The sequence below is a fragment of the Pan paniscus genome, chromosome 5, assembly GCF_029289425.2.
Source record: "Pan paniscus chromosome 5, NHGRI_mPanPan1-v2.0_pri, whole genome shotgun sequence".
NCBI lineage: Eukaryota > Metazoa > Chordata > Mammalia > Primates > Hominidae > Pan > Pan paniscus.
Genome location: NC_073254.2, coordinates 66,231,359 through 66,244,163, shown reverse-complemented (window position 1 = coordinate 66,244,163; position 12,805 = coordinate 66,231,359). Strand labels below are relative to the sequence as shown.

Genomic DNA, 12,805 nt, shown 5'->3' with positions numbered 1-12,805 from the left:
TTTTATCCTACTCTTATTTCATCTGCATAACCATTGACTCCTCCATATAGTCTACTTCACAGTATCTACATTGCATTATTGAAATTATACCGCAATTTCTCGCTCTCTTTCTTTTAATTTCAAATTGATTTGAATGATAATACTTTTCTTTGTAAACAGGTACTTTAGAAAATCCCTTAGAAAAGGAACAAAAGCTTCTGATTCTCCTTAGAGCCTCAGAGGGAGTCTTTTGTGACCGTATGAATGGAATTCATATTGACCCAGGAACAATTGGTAAGAGTATAATATAGTTTTTATTAAAAATAAAATGCAAGTGTGTGTATTGTATGCTTGTGTCTGATAGAGAAATACTATTCATAGAACATATGCTAAATTCCAAACGCCCTTTTAGACAATTTATATTTATTATTTCACTTACCAGCTCTCTTGTGAGCAGTGTCCATTTTAGAGATGTCAAAACTAAGACTCAGAGATGATGAACGACATGCAGAAAACCACACAGCTTTATAGTGTCAGCATTTGGATTAAGATCCAGATTAGTCAGACACTAAAGTTTCGACTGAGTCAATGTTATCAACTATAAATACTACTCGATTATTGATACATTTATACAACTGATAGATCTATAAATTAATAAGAAACATTCACTGTTGACAATTTCTTTATTTGCTATTGCCACAATACCAAATCCTATTTTAAATTGGTCTATGTAAAAGTACAGAAACGGGGACTGGCCTTGTATAACCATATGTATGTATCCCCAACTAACTCAGTTTTGAGGGATAAGAGAATGTTCATCAGATTTAAAGTATTTTCTCACTTTTTCTATATGGGCATTACTAATTTTATAAGTAAAGAGGGATAACTCTTGGCATGAAGCAATTTTCTTCAAGAATGTTCATTTTTTTTGGTTATTTTCCCTTACTTATATAATAGTTCACTATACTTTATTACTCTTTTAGATATTGTATTGTCACACAGCTTAAATATGTTATTATATTTAAAAATATGTTATTATATTTAAGCTGTGTGACAATACAATAGCTAAAAGAATAATAAAATATAGTGAACTTATTTCAACTATTATATAAGTGAGAAAAAAATTAAAAGAAAAAAATATGAACATTTTAAAAGAAAATTGGTTGTTAATTTTCTTGGATTCTCCCTTAGATGCATTGCTGTGTTGGAGGTTTTCAAGTAAGCCATTTTTCCTTGTGGAAAAAGAGCAAGGACCATCATTTCTGAGGTTTCTGAACACTATGAGATATAAATTTAATATTCATTAGCAGTCAATGGCTCCCTCTCTGGATCTCAGTACTCAATAGAGTGGAGACAATAATGTTAAGCTAGTATGAAGTTTCTTAACTTAGTTCCATAATATATAACTATTGTCATATAATACTTTGATAGCACTTTATAGTTTCCAAAGGTTTTTTCCATGCATGCTATTTATTTTATCTTTCTAATAACAAGAGGTTCAAGAATGTTTTAATTTTTCTAAGTTGACAAACTAGATGGATTATTATAAGAATATTTGATCTTCTTTTGCCTGTGGTATTCACTCTTTTCTGTAGCGTGATAACACTGGAACAAACTTTCTGTTAGGACTATCCACAGATGCCTGCTCTGATCCCCGATCCTGGCTGTACGGTCAAACTAGTGTCTTTGAAATTTTCTTTGATACTAAATTGAAATAAAGAATGAAGTATTTCTTTTACTGCATGCTCAAATTTTTGTAGTATCATAAGTAGATGACAAATTTTAATCGTATTAAATCATTTGTAATCTTCTTGAAACAACTAAGAAATGGTGTCATTTTACAGTAAACCTTTGATGATTGGAAATGACCAAGAAATCTGCTTTTCTGGTCAATTGAATTTTCTGGATAATTCAAATTTAAGGACATGAACTGCTTTTTGTTATAAATGCTTTGGTTGGAAATCTCTTTAAATTACTTCAGGATCCTTCTCAGCCTAGCTTACTTAGCCTATAGTGAAAAAAGATGGATTTTGGTTTTAGATGATGATGTCTTATGAAATATATAAATGTTATTATGAAAGATTGGTTTCAGGACACGTCCTGAAAATGGGGTTCTTTTTATATCCATTTATCCTGATTTAGTTTTCTTATCTTCTGACATTTTCATAGTTGATATATGGAAAAAATGTGGATGTTGATATAAACAGTTGGTTAAGTTCTAATTAATTGGGATTTTTTTTTGGTCCTTATCAGATGAACACCAAAGGCATATTATTTGTACCTTAGTGGTTTCCTGCTTCTTTTATTTCTATGTTTTCTGATGAAAATTGTAAAATTTTTAAATTTTTAGATTAATGACTTGCAATAAAATACAGTGCATCAATCCAGGGATATGCAGACAATACATTTGGGTGCAGGAATAAAATATTAGAACTTCTATTCCAATATATATTAGTATATTCATATATGTGTATATTTTTTATCTAAATATAAATATCTGAGTTATCTAAATAAATATATATGTGCTTAGAGTACACAATCACATGTTTTTTCTTTTTCTGGTGAGGTTCATGGTCAAAACATTTTAAACCACTAGAATATGAGGAATTATGATTGAAAATGGCAATAAAACATGTAGGAAGAAAGACATGAAAAAATAAAACTGGGCTGTATCAAGCACATTTCTCCTAAGCCTTTAATTTATTAGTCTGAAATAAATTGCATTTTGAAACAAAGGACTTAGAAATCTCTCCCTTGATATTTATAAGACAAAATATTAAGTCCAGCCACTAAACATAAAGCTAATAGCTCCAAAACTCTATCCTAAGGAAATAGAGTTAACCATGCTTTTGGAGAACCTAGTGTGTAACAAAAAATATCAAAACTGGTTAACTTCCAAAAGAATTGCAAATGGTTTGGAGTCACATAAGAGTGGAAAGGAGTACCTCTTCAACTTTAGTCATTAGAGTGGTCTATTTTCCCACCTTTTAGATTATTGTGATGTGGTGTAGCATTCTTTTTTCTATAGCATTTGAGAGAATAAATTTCACAGCCATGTGAGATATATCTTAGTATTGTAAAATAGAGCATTTAAATAATGCTTTTGATAATATGGAACCTTCATATAGAGATTTTATATCACATGTTTTGCACAACAGCCTCTGGAATGACTTTTACTTACCTGGCTTTCATTCCTCTGAAGGATTTTTCTATCCAACTGTTACTCCTTTTATTTTCAGGGGTTTATGGGAAAGTTCAGCTTTACAGTGCTTATCCTAAGAACTCCTGGACACATCTTGGAGCTGATATTGCCTCAGGAAATGAGAGGTAAGGAATGAGAGTAACTTAGGGCTTTTTCTTGGTTGTTGTTTAGGTTGCTTCTGCTTGAGATTTTGTTACAATATGAAACTGATTTTTAGGTTAAACATAATTAAAGGATGAGCAAGTAGAAAAATAAGCGATTATAGGGAATTTAAAAATATCTCTATAACATAACAGAAGGAGAACAAAACATGCAAAAGGTAATAGAGGAACACAGTTTATTTCAGGAGAAAATTTTAGATAATACATAATTATTGCTGTCCATAAAATCTTAAAATATATGAATTCCATGAGATAAGAGATGAAGTATGAGGTAAGAATACTATGTCTAAGCTGAAAAGGTACCTCATTAAGATATAGACAGAAATAAAATAGGAGGGAGATGAAACATATGAAGTATATTGTGAAATTTAATAATGCATTGGAGGCAGTAAAGAACAGAATCATTGCTTCCTCAAACTGAATAGGTAAAATGAAGAACAAACTGATGGAGACCTATCCGAACACAGAGGATAAGACTAGGAAATAAAAATAACAAAAGATAAAGTACTAGAAATAGAGATCAGAAAATTAAAAGCTATCTATGGGTTATATGTCTTTTTAGTAAGAACTCAGAATAACTACCACAGAAAGAATAATGAAAACTATAACTGAAATACACATAGAAAATATGGGAATAGTTACATTTTATTAGAAAAGATTAATATCAAGGATAGTGATTGCTTTATTACATTATCTTCATAGTATAAGAAAAATAGAGTGAACAAAAAGTAAAGGAAAGGAACATCAAGCTTTCTAGCCTTAGCATTCACCTCTACACCATCACATGTGGGAAGATCGTGATGCCACATCTATAAATGTTTAAGGAAAAAAATATTGTGACCAAAGAATTGGACACGCTGCTAAGACGCTCATGTGGAAAATGGAAGAAAATTCAGTGTTCAAATAAAGAGATTAAACTAAATTTAAAATTTGGGAACAGAAATAAAATTTGAGAATAATATAAATAACTAAGAAGCACTGAAATAATTTAAATATTATAGTGTAACTATGGTTATTAAAACAAAACAAATTCCTTTTTTTTTTTTTTGACACAGTCTCACTCTATTGGCCAGGTTGGATTGCAATGGCACAATCTTGGCTCATTGCAATCTCCACCTCCTGGGTTCAAGTGATTTTCCTGCCTCAGCCTCCCAAGTAGCTGGGATTACAGGCACACACCACCATGCCCAGCTAATTTTTGTATTTTTAGTAGAGATGTTTCACCACATCAGTCAGGCTGGTGTTGAACTCCTGACCTCAGGTGATCCACCCGTCTTGGCCTCCCAAAGGCCTGGGATTACAGGCATGAGCCACCGTGCCTGGCCTAAAACAAATTCTAATAATTGTTCTTGTAAAAGAAATGACATAACACTTGAAAAGTTAATGTATTAGTTAGAGTTCTTTTTATACAAAAAATACATAATCAGTAGGTTATGTGCATGTGTGTGTGTGTATGTGTGTATCCTACCTGTTATATGTATGTAAATTATACAATAGATATAGTAAATATTAATATACATACATTTATATATAAAGAGATGTATTTCAAGGAATACATTTACACAATTATGGGAGCTGGAGAGTTTGAAATCTGTAAGCAGGCCAGTACGTTGTAAAGTACGGAAGAACTGGTTTGCAGTCTTAAGGCAGAATTTCTTCTTCCCCAAAGAAATCTCAGTTTTGCTTTTAAGGTCTTCCGGCTGATTGATGAGGCCCACCCACATTATTGGGTGGCCTAATCTCCTTAAACTCGACTGTATTAACCACATTGACAAAATACCTTCACGGTAACACCTAGATTAGTGTTTGATTGAGTAACTGTGTATAATAGCTTAGCAAATATGACACATAAATGAATCTTCACCATTCAAAATTATCAGATAAAAATCTGGAACTATAGCCATAGGAGGTAAATATGAGTTAATTTGTTTTACTAGAATTTTGAATAACATATATACTTTCCAAATCACCAGTGGGGAAAAAATGAAAGAAACCATAAAATAAATAATAAAATAGAAAAAAAAAGAAAATGAAATGGTAAAAGAATAAAAGCAACAAAAAAGGTATATTTAAAAAAAACAGAAATAAGAAAGTAAGTATAAATTTGCCAGTTACAGAAACAAAATATTTGTTAAAAATAATGCTATATAGAAAAATTGGGTTAAAAGTCAAAATGTAATTATAACTTTTTTACCAGAGGAAAGCTTAAAACCAACTAGGAGAAATTTAAAGTTAAATATTGGATAAGAATAAATCATTGACATCTAAAACAAAATAAAGGAGCCTCAAAATTATTAACAAACAGGTAAAAATCAAAATAAATGTTTCAAATTGGTTAAATAATTATAATTTACATTAGTAAAGCCTTCAATCATAGCGAAACACTAACAGTCAGAAAAGTTTTACAGCAGATAATACAATATAGAAATATAAAGCAAATCTCTAGGAAATCTAAGGTGAAATTGAGAGAAACAAAAATCACGATCTAAGACATGTATGTATCTCTTTCAGTTCCAAATCTTTTAATTAGGTTAAAAAAGGTAAAGAAAACATGAAGAACATGAATAATATAATAAAAGCAATTTAATTTATATATCAAACTACTCCTTTACCCTAAAAAAATATATCCATAATTACAACCTTAATAAATTTTAATAATAATATGTGATCACAATATAATAAACATGGAGATTAAAATAAAATATAAACCAACAATCTTAATTTCTTACAAGAAAAAAGGTATAATAAATTATTTTCTAAATAACTTATATATCCAAGAAAATATCAAAACTTTACCAACAGAATAGCTGGGAAGTAACAATAATGAGAGTATAGCGTACGAGATATTATAAAACATGTCATCACGTTAAATACTTTCATGATTGAATAAGCAAACAAACTTTTCTTATTGACAGTTTTCATATTGACAGTTATTCTAGACAAAGAATTCTTCTAAACAAAGAAGAATAACTGTCAATATGAGAAATTAGAAACAAAATAACCCATAAGTCTAATGAACTCAATCAATGCAAGAAAAAGGCAGAAATTGGTGAAATAGAAAGTAGAAAATTAGTAAGATTAAATTTTTAAAAAGAGGTAGTGGTTTAATCTCTAATAACTTTAATCATACCAAGAAAACCCCAATATATAAAATGAGAAATGACAGTTCAAATGTAAGTACAGAATAGGTTAGAGTTATAATGTAAAAAATATAAATCTATATAGTGCAACTTTAACATTTTTGAGAAAAATACTTTATAAAAAGGAATTTTTAACGATAATTTAGAATTATCATAATTGGCTAGACAAGAGTAAAACAAAGAACAAGGAATAGTGAAAGATATAAATTTATCAAAGATTTATCTCCAAAAATACATTTGGCTCACATAAATTTATATCATGTTCTTCCAATCAGTTGAATATCAAATAATTCCTATGTTATATAATCTATTCGCAGTTAATTTAAGGGAACAGGCATAAAATAATCTTTACACTTGTTTATAGCTACTAAAAATAACTCAAAAAAGAAAACTGAGAAAACATCCAAATAGAATGTAAAAATCATAAATAAAAAAGCAACAAACAAAGCAAGCTATGTTTGAATGTGTTTCATTCAAGTGAACAAAGATAATTTGAAATGAAATAATCCATTCATATAATTTACCTTAATACCAGATGTGAAGATTAAGAACATGACCAATTTGGCACAAAAAGGAAATACGTTTAATAAAATTCAGCAAACATTCTTGGAATAAACAGTAAATGAAGAATACAAGGATACTTCTTTTAAATTAATGCTATTTATTTGCATGGTATAACCATTAGTTGAGAAGCACTGGTTTAAGTAATAATACAAAATAAACATTAAAGGATTCCTTTCAAACAGTTTTGTATTTTAGGAGAAAAACTGACATTAAATATTATCGTTTGTTACAACAATCATTAAATATTATTATTAAAGTTTTAGCCGATATATTCAGGCAAGAAAAATACATTAGATCCAATTATTGAAAATAATCCAAACTATCTTTTTATGTGGTTTATAAAATGTATATTTCATCCTATAAAACTAGAGAATTATCTGAAAAACTCTCAGTTGCCTTCATTAAATGCACATCAACATCTTTTTAATATACAAGTAATAAACTTTTAAATTATAATGTACAAGCTTATTTAAAATTTCAACTGCAAATATCTAGAAGTAAATTTAGGAAAAATTACAGAACCTATAAAAACAAAACTATAAAACACTATTCAATGGCATAAAAAGAGTTTAGAATAAATGGTGATGCATAACAAAAATTTGATGGTTCACTATTTTAAAGATGTCAAATCTAATACAACTTGAATCACAGGTCTAATGTATGCATCAGAATCTGACTCATTAAATTCTTTGGAATAATAAACACTTGAAAATAGCCAAACATTACTCATCTGACAAAGGGCTAATATCCAGAATCTACAATGAACTCAAACAAATTTTCAAGAAAAAAAAACAACCCCATCAAAAAGTAGGTGAAGGATATGAACAGACACTTCTCAAAAGAAGACATTTATGCAGCCAAAAAACACATGAAAAAATGCTCATCATCACTGGCCATCAGAGAAATGCAAATCAAAACCACAATGAGATACCATCTCACACCAGTTAGAATGGCAATCATTAAAAAGTCAGGAAACAACAGGTGCTGGAGAGGATGTGGAGAAATAGGAACACTTTTACACTGTTGGTGGGACTGTAAACTAGTTCAACCATTGTGGAAGTCAGTGTGGCGATTCCTCAGGGATCTAGAACTAGAAATACCATTTGACCCAGCCATCCCATTACTGGATATATACCCAAAGGACTATAAATCATGCTGCTATAAAGACACATGCACATGTATGTTTATTGAGGCATTATTCACAATAGCAAAGACTTGGAACCAACCCAAATGTCCAACAAGGATAGACTGGATTAAGAAAATGTGGCACATATACACCATGGAATACTATGCAGCCATAAAAATGATGAGTTCATGTCCTTTGTAGGGACATGGATGAAACTGGAAACCATCATTCTCATCAAACTATCACAAGGACACAAAACCAAACACTGCATGTTCTCACTCATAGGTGGGAATTGAACAATGAGTACACATGGACACAGGAAGGGGAACATCACACACCGGGGACTGTTGTGGGGTGAGGGGAGCGGGGAGGGATAGCATTAGGAGATATACCTAATGCTAAATGACGAGTTAATGGGTGCAGCATACCAACATGGCACATGTATACATATGTAACAAACCTGCATGTTGTGCACATGTACCCTAAAACTTAAAGTATAATAATAATAAAATAAAATAAAAGAATAAGAGGAACATATTGAGGGACACCAAAATATGATAAATCAAATATAACTAAATATAATAAAAGGCCAAAAAAAAAAGAGAAACTAGCCAAACATTAGCAGTTATTTTTTTTTTTTAATGTATGCCTCTAATATGAGTTATCTGTTGTTGGCACCAAAACTAAAAAGAATACCAAGAAATAAACACAGTCATGCATTATTTTTAGAATTTGAATAAATTAGCATTTGAATTTAGTTGAAGACAGGCTGGAATAATTAGTAAATCCTTTAGAAAAATATAAAATTAGATTCCCACTTTATGTTTTACTCTAAATTATAGGTGGATTAGAAAACAAAATGTAAAAAAATTAGAACCATAAAATTATTTGAAGAAAATTTAAGTAAACATGTAATTTAAAGTATTAAAGACTGCTCTGATCATAACAAGCAAAACAATAGCCACAGCAGTAAATAATAGATTTGACAATATAACAAGGTCAGTATTTCTGCATGTCAGTTACAAAATGTGATGACAAATGATCAACTAGAAAATGTTTGCACCCATTAACTCGTCATTTAGCATTAGGTATATTTCCTAATGCTATCCCTCCCTGTGCACATGTACCCTAAAACTTAAAGTATAATAATAACAAAATAAAAAAAGAAAATATTTGCAGCATACAATAGTACAGATGAAGGACTAATATTTTTTATATGTCAAGAATGAAAATAAAAATATGAATACACCAGAAACATATTTGTGAAAGGGTTTGAATATGTAAGCCACAAAAAAATACATCTTGCTAATAAACATATAGAAAAAATGGTAATCTTTACTGGAATTGAATATTAATTAAAACAGTAATGGAATACCATTTTTAAATTTTAATTTGGCAAAGATGGAAAATAGTGAATTCCAAGTTGACAAAATAGAGCAGAGGTTCTCATTCACATGGGAATTAATCTTACATACTAGCCTAGTTTTGTAGATAAAGAAATAAAAATATGTATGCATATACGTAATAGGGAAATCCCTGGAAGGACATACAGCACAGCAGGGATCCCTGTTGGTGAAATGATAGGTAGCTATCTTGATAGGTATGCTTTGGTGTGCTTTTCTCTATGTACAGAATTTCTTTGTAGAGTAGGTATTATGTTCATAGTTATTTAAAATTATTTATTTGACATGATTTTCACAAATGCTTATGTTTGTCAAACATTGAGCTATGATCTGGAGATATAATATTAGTAAAAACTCAAACGTTAATCAAATAGTAAATGTAAAATTACATACATGATAAATTCTGTGAAGGGGCGGGTTATATAGGATTCTGAAAACATGAATATGTCAACTTGAGGCATTTATGGGAAGTTGGAGAAGGCTTCCCTGAAGCATAATTTCAGAGGTGGGATCTGAAAGAAGCGTGGACATTAATTAAGCAAAGTGGGTTATATGTGGAAACGGTGTTCTAGCCAGAGCAAACAGCATTCAATTATTAAGCAAATATCTGAGGAATATTTACTATGTGCCAGGTTGGACTGTAAGCACTAGACATATAGAAGAGATTGCAAATTAGAAGAGATTGCTGCCCTCTGGGAGCTCAGATCTTAGTTGAGAGAAGGACGATACTCAAACAAATACAGAAATATAAATGACGTGGTTGAGATTATAAAATATGCTGGTAAGGAAGTCAATATGGTGATATGATCAAAAATAGCTGGGGCAGAAAATGTGAAGGGTACCATTTTAGGTTGAATGGACAGGGAAAGTCTCTTTGAGGAAGAGAAATTTGAGCTGATACCTGAAGGATGGGAGGGAACCAGCTGGCCTAGGGTGGGGGTAGGGGGGAAACAGGAAGAAGGTCACTATAGCTGGGGCAGAGTGAGCAGAGGGCAGCATTGTCTGATATGGCAAGTGCCAAGTCATACAGGACCTTGTTCAGGTATAAGAGGTCAAAGGGGAAATCACTAAAGGGTTTTATGCAGGAGGATGGTGGAATCTGATTTTTGTTAAAAAAACTTCTCTGGCTGTGTAGATGATAGATTGTGGAGATAACAGTAGAGCTGGGATATCAGTTAGGAGGCCAGTTGAGGCCAGAAATCATGTATGTGGGACTCTGGAAGAGGCAGTGGAGATGGAGAGAACAACTGGTCCTCCTGATGACTGCATGTGGAGGCAAGGAAAGAGTGCTGCAGGTGTTTTAATGGAGCACACTGATGAATGGAGGAAGCACGCACTGAGTTGGGAAGACTGAGAGGGGAATAGGTTTGTCAGGGTGGAAGGCAGCAGGGGCATACGAAGTGGGAGACACCAAGAGTAGATGCCAAGAAGAAAATCAGATGCATAATTTAGGGCTTGGAAGCAGCCATCTTGGAAGTAGGTGATGTCATTATTGAAGAAGACATGGGTAGAAGAGAGATTTGGAGCATGGGATTGAGATTGGGGGCATTCTAACTTTTTAGATATTGAGGAGTCAACACAGGTGATTGAGAAGCAGAGGGTGGAGACGTGATTCTGTGGTAGGAGGGAGAATGGAGAACATGAGGGTCTGAAAGAATACCGTGATGGTTGATGTGGAGAGTAGGGGCTGATCATGACAGGGTTCCAAGGAGTTGGTTAAGTGTCAGGGCCACATACATTGGCAATATCAAGAATTTTAGTTTTTACCCCAAGAGCATTGTGAAGCTGTTGTAGGTTTTTAAGGGGATAGTATGGATAGGAGGTAGCACTTATTATCATACTTCTACATCTAAAATATTGTAGGCAGAATGTAGACAGCAGGAGAGGTCGAAAGTAGATCCAGAGACACCCAGCAAGAGACAGTGTAATTGTAGTCAGGGGCTGCAGGAGCAATGGAGAAGTGGGCAGATTTAGAGGCAGGAAATAAACTCTATAAGATACATTGAATATGAAGTGCATTCTTGGTTTCTGGTTTGTGTAGCTGGATAGTGGTGTCATTCACTTGTGGAGGACTAAGTTTAGAGAAAAGATTATGAATTCAGATTAGGTCATGTTGAATTTAAAGTGCTTTTCTGATATTCAAAAGGATTTGTGAAGTAAGCATTTCTAACAAGGATCAATAAGAAACTTTAATTATAATTAAAAGGTTAGCAAGCTGGATTTTGGCAGGAACCATATGAATGGATTTTTCTTATAAGAATGTGTTAAAAACCTCATTCAGAGTCTGAGCTACAGGCTATTTTGAAAGGAACTCAATTTTATTAATTAAAACTATCCATAGTCATTAACTAGCTACCATTTATTTGGTTCTTATCATGTAAGCTTGTTATATGTCAGGCCTCTACTAAGCATTTTACATACATTATCTCATTTAAATCTTTCAATGCTATAAGTTAGGTATTATCTGCATTTTATGGATATGAAAACTGAGGCTGGAGAAGTTAAGTAAATATTCCAAGTTCATAAAGCTAGAAATTCCTGAGGCTGGATTTTTTACCCTGATTTGTCTGATTCCATTGCGTGTGTTCTACATATTACAAACATTAAAAACAAAATTTCTTAGTATCAGTCCTGAGGAGGAATAATTTAATGAGTTTATACAAATGATGTGCAATTAATGTAGTATATTCATTTTATGGAATTCTTTCTTTTTAAAACCTTTTTAAAAATGTTAAAAATAACTTCAGACTCAAAATAAGTTGCAAAAATAGTAGTTTACGTATACCCTTCAGTCAGTGTTCCCTGATGATAGCATATTACATAACTATAGAACATTAGCAAATCTGGCAAGTTGATATTGGTACGGTATTAACTGAGCTACAGACCTTATTTAGGCCACCTTTTTAAACATGGCTCTACAATCTTAAAAGTCAATTCAATAAGTCTTTGTCTTTCTAATATATTGTGATATAAGCATATTTCAGATGAACTGTTTCGTGAATTTTCACCAAAAGAATTTGATACCTGAATATATATATATATATATATATATATATGAATAATGGTAGTGTGAAAACTTCGGAGGAAAAGTTTCATGTTAACTTCATAAGCTTGTATCTTACACAATCAACCAAAGTAAGCTTAGCAAGGTATTTTGAAGAAAAATTACTTTCTTTTATTCTGTGTTTTATCAATTTATCTCTAAATTACTCTCTGTTGTTGCTTGCTTG

The 12,805-nt window shown here is 31.6% G+C and overlaps 1 protein-coding gene across 1 annotated transcript in view; it reads left to right on the top strand.

Moving 5' to 3' along the window:
* Positions 1 to 12,805, top strand: part of PKHD1 (PKHD1 ciliary IPT domain containing fibrocystin/polyductin) — a 467,099-nt gene that overhangs the window by 306,222 nt on the left and 148,072 nt on the right. Inside the window, exons 53-54 of the mRNA XM_008958657.5 lie at positions 160 to 273; positions 3,219 to 3,306. Coding sequence (XP_008956905.4) covers positions 160 to 273; positions 3,219 to 3,306 — 202 coding nt within the window. The remainder of the gene's footprint in view (positions 1 to 159; positions 274 to 3,218; positions 3,307 to 12,805) is intronic.